General features: G+C 54.7%; 2 protein-coding genes across 2 annotated transcripts; both read right to left on the reverse strand.

Annotated features, from left to right (window-relative positions):
- Nucleotides 1–4,636: 4,636 nt before the first annotated feature.
- LOC127260318 (uncharacterized) lies at nucleotides 4,637–5,644 on the reverse strand. The gene has a single exon (XM_051288035.1). It carries the CDS (start codon nucleotides 5,642–5,644, stop codon nucleotides 4,637–4,639), a length of 1,008 nt encoding a protein of 335 aa, XP_051143992.1.
- An 88-nt stretch (nucleotides 5,645–5,732) lies between these two features.
- On the reverse strand, nucleotides 5,733–6,838 carry LOC127260320 (uncharacterized). Its single transcript, XM_051288036.1, has 2 exons — nucleotides 5,902–6,838; nucleotides 5,733–5,791 (listed from the first exon to the last, which is right to left on the reverse strand). The coding sequence occupies exons 1-2, from the start codon at nucleotides 6,836–6,838 to the stop codon at nucleotides 5,733–5,735; spliced, it is 996 nt and encodes a 331-aa protein (XP_051143993.1).
- Between the last annotated feature and the right edge of the window lie 2,589 nt (nucleotides 6,839–9,427).

The raw sequence follows: 9,427 nt of genomic DNA on the forward strand, positions 1-9,427 counted from the left end.
ATTTTCAAAAAGACAACTTGCAAAGGCATGATTTCAAAATCACAAGACCTCCGGGTACAATCCAGGTTGAATGTACCCGGAGAAACACGGATTGGTAGGCTATATTTACGGTATGAGAAAAATAGGCTCTGATACCATGTTAGAAATTTTGGGGGAAAATAATGAGATTGTCTTATTGATCATCAAAATAAGGAGCCTTATATAGACAATACAAAACAGACTCGATAAACTCAAAACTAAGTAATCTAATTTATGAATAAGATCAAATCTAAATATGAATCTATTAAATCTAAAATTAAATATCTAAAATATGTCAACACACCCACTATTCATCAAAATTAATTCATCACCAGACAACAACCCTATGCTTGTTATATCGAGCATTGCTCTCTAGATAATTAATTAGTGAAATGTTGTAAAATGTGCATACATGTATCGTACATACAAATTGAAATAATAGTTGTAATAATCATAAAAATAATAGTAATAATAAATGTTATCTACAATGAATGAATAGAAAATATAAGAAATAAAAGCTAACGGAAGCGAAAGCACGGGAGGCCCGCCGCGTCAGCATGGATGAGGCCACGAGTCCTCGCAGGGATATCCGCCGGCTCCAGAATCCGCGTGTGAGGAAGGGCAACAGAGGTGTTCGCCAAGTTGTCCGCCACTTTATTGCCCTCGCGGTAAATATGAGAGATCCTCCACTCGATGCTGCGAAGCTGTAGGCGCAGGTGGTGGAGACAAGGCTGGAGAGTCCAGTGTCCCGTCGAGGAGGAGATGAGAGAGATACTACTGGCCGAGTCCGTCTCGATCCAGAGAGGGAGGAGGCCGCGTGCTACCGCCAGGTCCACGCCGGATCGAATCGCTTGCAATTCAGCCAAAGTGTTTGTCGTATCCGAGAGGGGAACTTGGAATGCCACAAGTGGAGCGCCGGTGGCATCCCGAATGACGCCCGCGGCTCCAGCGGCGCCTGGATTCCCGAGCGATGCCCCATCAGTATTGAGTTTGAACCAGCCTGGAGACGGGGCTTCCCAGCGTACCATGACCGGCGGCCGAAGAATCGGAGGTGGGAGGCGAAGGCCGAGACTAGAGGCAAGGTGCACCTCCCCAGGCCAGTGCTGACGCTGAAGGAGGCCAGCACGGCCTAAGACCTGCAAATGAGAGTGAATACGCCAAATAATCCTGTTAGATGAAATCTGGATACCTCGGTGTTTGGCGTCATTCCGTGCCGTCCAAAGAAACCAGAAGGCCAGAAGTGGGATATAAGTACGGATACTCCGCGCATGTGGGGAGGACAGACGCCAAGCAGAAACCATCAGGTGGGGCGCATGTGTCCGCGGGATTTGGATACGAAATAGGTCAGCAAGATGGCGCCACACGCGCTGGGCAACCGCCGACGAGAAGAATAAGTGTGCAAACGTCTCGGATTCACTGCAGCACTGGCAGCGAGAAACAATAGGGAGACCCAGCCTCCAAAGGGCCTCATCAACAGGTATCCGACGGCGAAATAAACGCCATAGGAATACCGACATCGTAGGCGTAAGGAGTGGCGACCAGAGGCAGCAGGAAAGCCAACTCCGAGCCCCCACTGTCCGGCTCATCTCCCAGGCTGAAGTAGTAGTAAAAGTACCTGTGTCCGAAGCCTTCCATATCGGCTGGTCAGCATTCAGAAGATCGAAGGGAATCGCAGAGATCTGGTGAACAAGGGGTGTCGGGAGATAGGCCCGGAGACGCAATAAATCCCATGAACCGTGTAGCCATATCTCGCGCACCCGGATCGGCGGGGGACGGTCCTGGCGGTACGTGTAGAGGGGGCGGTCCCCACACCAAGTATCATACCAGAAGAAACAGTCCCCACGCCCCAAATTCCAAATGATCTGCGTCTGTGCCTCATCGCGGATCTGGCAAAGACGTTTCCAAACCGGGCTGTCGTAGGTCCGGCAGGGGGCGAGACCCGGGAAGGAGCTGCGGAAATATTTATGCTGGAGCGCGCGAGCCCAAAGAGAGGAACCGTCTCTGAGACGCCACCACAATTTAAGCGAGAAGGCTCGAACCATATCGGACAGTCGGCGAATACCAAGCCCGCCCTCGTCCTGGGGCCTCGCCGCATCCATCCAGGAAATCCAATGGCGGCGACGGTGGCCATGATAGGAGCCCCAGAAGAAACGAGCACAGAGCTGCTCCACTGAGTGTAGGACAGCCTGGGGGGGTTAAGGACCTGTAGGAGGTAAAGGGGAAGTGAAAAGAGCGTGCTTCTGATCAGTTGCAATCGACCTCCGTGAGAGAGAACGGAGCGGTCCCAACGCTGCAGATATCGCCGCAGTTTCCCAAGGACGTCTTCGTAGAGGATATTACGCCGATTGCCCACATAGAGCGGGGCGCCGAGGTACGTAAGGGGAAGTTCAACCCTGCCGAAACCAGTCACTGACTGAAGCTGTCGCTGGACTCTCTCCGGGCATCGGCGGCTAAAGACCAGCTGACTTTTCTGACAGTTCACCATCTGACCAGTGGTTCGCGCATACGTCGTCAGAAAATCCGTCAAGAGGCTGATTCGATCACCACAAGTATTGGCAAATATGAGAACATCATCCGCATAGGCTAGGTGCGTCAAACGGAACCGACCACGACACCGATAGTACAGGTCCGGGTATCGATTGTATAGGCGCTCCAAGCCGCGAGATAAGAGATCTGCCGCTAAAACAAAGAGGGTCGGGGACAGGGGGTCTCCCTGCCTGAGGCCTCGCGAGGAGGGAAGAACCGCCCAAGTCCCCATTCACAAGAATCGAGTACCAAGCATGCTCAACGCAATTCATAATCAAGGTGATGAAATGAGGCGGGAAACCGAACCTGGTAAGGGCATGTCGCAAGAACCGCCACGATACCCGATCGTATGCCTTATTCAAATCCAGTTTCAGCAGCAAATTGTGCGAGTCCCCCCTCAAATTGAGATCATGTACCATTTCCGATGCCAGCAAAATATTGTCTGCGATTGCCCGACCTTTGACAAAGCCACTCTGATGTGGCGACAGAAGCTGCGGCAGTAGCGGACCAAGTCGCACAGTGAGTAACTTCGTGAAGATCTTAGAACTCACATTACAAAGGCTGATAGGCCGAAAATCAGCCCAGGCGACTGGCCCGTCCGTCTTGGGGATAAGCACAAGTGTCGTTGCCGTATAGAACTTCAGAAGAGGAGCTCCCGAGAAGAAATCCAGAACAGCATCGAAAACATCCTCGTGAATAATATCCCAACAAGTTTGATAGAAAGCGGCGGAAAAGCCATCAGGGCCAGCCACACTATCCTTATCAATCGAGAAAACCACAGCACGAACCTCCGCAAATGTTGGTGGCTCCAGCAAACGAGCGCACTCAGCCAAAGGAACCTGAGGCGGAGGGTCCGCCAGTGCATCCATCCCCGATGTGTCTGCATCATCAGGCTGTCCAAACATCTCGGAGAAGTAGGTAATAGCTGACTGCTTAATAGCTGAGTGATCAGTGAGGGTACGAGCACCGTCCCTCATCGAGAAAAGCGTAGCCCGCCGACGCCGTTCCTTCACCATGGAGTGGAACATTCTGGAGTTTCTCTCTCCCTCAACTGCCCAACGACAGGCTGCTTTTTGTTTCCAGAAGGCCTCCTCAAGAGAAATCGCATGTGTCAAGGCTGCTGCGCTCCGTTGACGACGGAGGAGGTTGGCGTCAGAGGGATCCCAATCAAAATCCGCTTCGCACTCCTCAGCATCTTTTTCTGCTGCCGCAAGTACCTGAAAAACATTACCGAATACCTGTTTGTTCCACCACTTCAGAGCCTGCTTGAGGCGTCCGAGTTTCAAACGCAGGTTGAGGAGACCGGTGGTGCCCGTCGGGACAACCCAACTCTGGCGGACGTGGTCCTGAAAAGTGTGGTGTCTAGTCCACATGTTCTGAAACCGGAATGCAGAGGCAAGACGGTGTCGTTCATGCGAGAACCGGACCAAGAGCGGGGCGTGGTCCGAATGCATCCGCGGTAAGTGCCTGACTCGAGTTGTCTCCGCAAAATCCTCCCAGGCAGAGCTGTAGAGAATGCGATCAAGGCGCTCCCAAACCCGCCGATTGGTCCATGTGTGTGGGGGGCCCTCAAAACCAGCATCAATGAGGTTCGCATCGAGGATTGCGGTCGAGAAATCCTGAATGGAGCGCAATTTAGGCCGACCCGGGCCCTTCCGTTCAGATATATCGGCGATGGCATTAAAGTCACCGCCAATCAGCCAAGGGGATCCCAATGACGAAACCGAGGTGTCATGTAAGAAAGACCAAAGATCGCGGCGCTGGGTGATAGAGCACCTCGCATATATGCCAGATAAAAGGAAAGGCCGGCGAATCTGTGGAGATGATACCTGCACATGAAGACACTGATCGATCTCCGAAATAGGCGCCAGTGTATAAGAATCATCAGCAAGAATCCAGATGGAATTAGCCGTGTTGGTTAGCATCTGGGAGAAACCAAACCGCCGGCAGAAGAAAGCAGTGTCCGCCAGAACCATAGGTTCAAGGATGATGAGAAGGCGGATACGGTGTTGCTTACAAAGCCAATGTACCTCCCGTTGAGCCCTGGGGTTACCAATTCCTCGCACATTCCAGACCAGAATATAGGTGTCTGTCATCGAGAACTAGCAGAAGGGCGACGAGAGGAACTTACTTGCTGACGAGAGATGCTGCGGGTAATCGGTCTAGAGAAGGTCGGCGGCAGAGCCTGTGGCCGGTCATCCGACACTGTCTCCAAAGATCCGCTGAGAGACGGAGGTTCAGCAGCCTGGTTCAAAACGCACACCCCCCTGCTCGGATGCGACTCCGTCGATAAAGCGACATTAGGGAGCGGTTCCGATGAAGTCCGCAGGAGGGGTTGGTTCGGACCAAATTCAGGGAGGAGCTCTGTCCCGGTAGGTGCATCAGCAGGTAGATCACCAGAATGAAAATCAGTGGTACCTCTCGGGGAAAGGGACAGCGAGTCGATGAGGGGCGGTTGGCCATCCTTAATAAGGGGCGAGTCACCATCCGAGTCCTCAGCGAAAGTGGCTTGTAGTGCAGAGTCCTCGTCCCGCTGGGTGTCCGAGGAAGGAGAACCAGTGGCAGATAGGCAAGTGTCCACTGAAAGATCACGTCGATCGCAGATGGGTGATGTAGGGGGATCAGAGAGCAGCACTGCCTTCCCCTTATCCAGGCCATGACCAGAGGGGAGTCCCCAAATTGCCAAAGACTGAGCAGGAGGAATCGACACAGGCTCCGGAGGTACCTGCATATCATCAGCAAGCGGTGGCAAAGGCAGCGAGGGTACCTGACCGTCCAATGGGGGCTGCGGAAGGAGACCAAGGGCTGGGGCGGTGGCAGGAGTCGATGGAGTGGGACTCGGCCGACAGTCGTCCAGCGGGGAGGCAGGACTGTCAATCGGGGGCTCAGCTGTAGTCTGTGCAGCCAGAGGGCGGGCCGGAGAGGTTTCCGAAGGCGCCAGAAAGTCCCCAAAGGTAACTCGAACACCAGAAGTAAGCAGTATCGCAGAGGCATCCCCCCGTGAGTGGGCAAAGGTCACCCGAGGAGGAGTGTGGGGGCGAGGAGCCTCCGCAAGGCCGTTGAGATGCTCTGGTGTTAGCTGCTGTGACGTCCCGGCCATCTGTGATGGATTTGGGGCCACCTGTGTCTCCCCAAAGGTCACCCGCACGCCAGAGCGAAGACGTCTGGAGCCATTCAACTCCGGGATGTCATCGGAAGGTCTTCAGGTAGAAGGCTGGGGGTCCCGGCAGAGAAGCCGAAAAGGAGCCTGCAAGGAGCCAGAATCATTAGTAATACAAGTAGAAGGCGTACCCCGATTTCGATTGCGGCGCCGACGACGGCGTCGAGCAGTGGGGGGCCGGGGTTCCATGGTATCACCAGAGGCGGGGGCTGCAGAGATCTCAGAAGGGCCATGCACCGAGTCATGGCGACCAGAAGGCGCAGCAGGAGGGTCCTGCGCAGCTGATACGGTTGCTGGTACCGACTGCAAAGAGGGTCTGCGTAAACAAGCCTCCGCTTTGTGCCCAAGATGGCGGCAGAGTGAGTAGAAGCTAGGGAGCCGCTCGTAGATGACCTTCTGTTCGAGCATGCCAGTACCAACATCAATCTCAAAGGCATGCAGAAGGGGCTTCGTAAGGTCAATTTCCACACAGACTCTGGCGTGGGAGCACCGACTCCGAGTCGCCGTAGGGGTATCAACCTTCAGAGGGGTCCCAATGCCAGCAGCAACTGTAAATAAAAGATCTCTGTGATACATGTGGAGAGGAAGTAGTGGGAGCGTAACCCACACCGGAACATGTGGAGGTTCCGCGGTAGTTTTGAAATCGGGGGTCCATTTGAGAACTCTCATCGGGAATCCTTTGATGAACCAAGTTCCCCGAATCCAAAGTCGCATATAGTCAGCCTCGGTAGTGAGGCGAATCACAATATGGCGGTGATTTAGATGCTGCAAAACAAACTTCCCCGCCAAACGGAAACTCGCAAAACCGTCGGTAAGATCTTTCCAAGAAGAGTACCCGTGAGAGAATTTACCGATAAGAATGTACGGATGCGAGGCTGTGTACCTTGCTGTTTCGTCAGCAGTAAAAGCAAGGCTCGGCTGTCCGGCAGTGGAAATCCATTGTCCAATAGCAGCCGGACGAGGCTCCGCCAGAAAGGAGTAGGGACTGTCCTCAGGAGCATCGGAATTGAGTCCGGAGGTCACGGCATTGGCGAAGGACTTGTGTGAATGGAGATGGTTATCAGCAGTGACAGGACGTATTGAACCATCAACTTCGGGAGGCTGCCGGCGGCCGGCAGCAGCCTGAGCGGCCATGTCCGGCAAGTCCACGGCAGAACCCTAGCTCCGGAAGGAGTCGGCGTCTGTCATCGGAGACGGCGGCAGAGGGTGGGGGTCTGGGGTTTCCAGGGCCAGCTAGTCGAGACAGTGCCGTCAGACCTGCGATCGGAGCACCAGAGCGGCAGGAAAGACAGCCGCGATTCCTTGGCACCGTTCGGGCACTGTTCCAGCGTCTGGGGGGTGTCTGGGTCGGGAAACACAGTAGCGGGACCAGGAGGGTGGTCGGGCGTCAGGGTCGGGCGGAGTAGCGGGGCGTCGAGTCGGGATGTCAAACGTTGGGGCCAGAGACAGCCGCGACACCCGGGCCCCGGTCGGGAACTGTTCTGGCGTCGGGGGGGCACCGACTGGGGGTTGTCGGGGTCGGGGAGCACAGTGGTGGCACCAGAACGGTGGTCGGACGGCGGGGTCGGCCAGAGAGGCAAAGGCGTCGAGTCGGGATCAACCGTCGGGACCAATGACAGCCGCGACCCCTGGGCCTCGGTCGGGAACTGTTCTGGCGTCGGGGAGGCACCGACTAGGGGGTTGTCGGGGTCGGGGAACACAGTGATGGTACCAGAACGGTGGTCGGGCAGCGGAGTCGGCCAGAGAAACAGAGGCGTCGTGTCGGGAGGTCAACCATCAGGAGGTCAACCGTCGGGATGTCAACCGTCAGGAGGTCAGTCGTCGGGAAATGAACCGTCGGGATTTCGGGAGATCAACCGTCGGGGCAGAGTCAACGGCGGTTTCCAGCGGTGTATTCCGGCGGTCGGGTGGTGGGTTCAGGGACTCCTCAGCCCTGCGAGGGCAGTGACGGTGGCCGATTGACGATCCGGCGACGGAGACGGGAGAACGGCGGCGCCGAAGGTGTCGCAAATCAGGGCCACGGCGGGCAGTGGCGGAGAGGTGGCGACTCGCGGCGGTGGCACGGTCCTGGGGGTTTTCCGGGCCGGGGAGTACGATGCCGTCGTCAGAACGGCAGTCGGACGGCGGGAAGACGCCGAACGGTGGCGCTGATGGTGTCGCGACCTAGGGCAACGGCGGACAGTGGTGTAGAGGTGGCGACTCGCGGCGGTGGCACGGCCCTGGGGGTTTTCCGGCCAGGGGAGCACGATCCCATCGTCAGAATGGTGGTCGGACGGCGGGGGGATGCCGAACAGCGGTGGCGACGGTTCGGGAGGCAAACCGTCGGGGGCGGGGCCGGCGGCTTATTCCGGCGATCGAGGGGTGGGTTCGGGGACTCCACAACCCTGCGAGTTCAGTGACGGTGGCCGATTCGCCATTGGACGTCAGGAGGGGTCGCGACAGACACGACGGCGCTGGGCAGATCCCGGTGGATGGTGACGGCGACCGCGGGGTGGTTTCCGACAGCGGGAAGGCGGCTACGGGGGTTGTGAAGGACGGCGGTCACGATGCTGATGAAGCGCCGGGCCGAAAACGCCGGTAACGGCGAGTTCGCCGGTGACGTCGTTTCGGGTGCTGACGAGAACGGCGGCTAGGGGCGGTTTCCGGTGACGGGGTTCGGTGTAGGGGGGGTTTTCGGGGTTGGCGAGTCGAGTGACGGTGGCAGAATCACCGTCCGGCGTCTGGATCCGCCGGAACAGCGATGGCAGCGGCGGGTGGCGTGAAATCGCCCAAGGGCTGGAGAGCGTTTGTGTGGGTGCGAATGGTTTAGGGTCTAGGGTTCTGCAAACCCACACATGGTTTAACATGTAGAGATGTGAACGGGGCGGGTTTTGCACCCCCAGACTTGCCCCGTTAGAAAATATTAGAATTCAAGATCTGCTCCGCTAAAAAATATTAGAATCCAAAATCCGCCCCGCGCCGCTTCAACCCGCCCCAGGAGCCGTCCCGTCCCGAATCCTCCGGGTTCGGGGCCAATCCGATAAATTCTTTTTTTTTTTTTTAAAGAAAAGAATAAAATATAGTGATTTTTTAAATAATTTAATCTTATATATCTATATATTTGAGCTCATTGTGGGCTCCACCTTGACAAAAAACATGAATTTCTAGGGTTTTTGCATATTTTTATAAAATTTTTGATTGGTTAATATATTTGATTGGTTAATAAATGTGAGGCTTATTTGATTTTAGGGTAAACTGTTTTTTTAGTCCCGTAACTGAACCCCCTTATTATTTTAATCTCGTAAGTGGAACCTGTCGCAAACTAGTCTCATAAGTGAAAAATTTTCGCTGTTTTAATCCTCTGGCGCTGGAGACGCTCGCGTGGCTCGCCGGAGGTGTCCGCCAGGTGAGCGACACCTGGCGGACACGTGGATTTTTTTTTTTTTTTTCATTTGTTAAAATTTTTTTAATTTGACCAAATAAAAAAATAAAAAAATCAAATAAAACTAAAAAATAAATTAAAAATAAGTTTTAAAAAAAATAAAAAATCTACGTGTCCGCCAGGTGTCGTTCACCTGGCGGACACGTCACCTCCGGCGAGCCACGCGGGCGTCTCCGGCGCCGAAGGACTAAAACAGCGAAAAATTTTCACTTATAGGACTAGTTTGCGACATGCTCCACTTACGAGACTAAAATGATAAATGGTCCAGTTACGGAACTAAAAAAACAGTTTACCCTTGATTT

Source organism: Andrographis paniculata, unplaced genomic scaffold (assembly GCF_009805555.1).
Source record: "Andrographis paniculata isolate CXL003 unplaced genomic scaffold, ASM980555v1 Contig61END, whole genome shotgun sequence".
NCBI classification, from domain to species: Eukaryota; Viridiplantae; Streptophyta; class Magnoliopsida; order Lamiales; family Acanthaceae; genus Andrographis; species Andrographis paniculata.

Bases quoted from the DNA above. Each gene is read 5' to 3' on its own strand.
- LOC127260320 (XM_051288036.1), bottom strand. From the start codon at position 6,838: ATGGCCGCTCAGGCTGCTGCCGGCCGCCGGCAGCCTCCCGAAGTTGAT. The intron at 5,792-5,901 runs GTGATACCATGG...GGCTCCTTGCAG, and splicing joins CTCTGCAGCCCCCGCCTCTG to GCTCCTTTTCGGCTTCTCTG.
- LOC127260318 (XM_051288035.1), bottom strand. From the start codon at position 5,644: ATGGCCGGGACGTCACAGCAGCTAACACCAGAGCATCTCAACGGCCTT.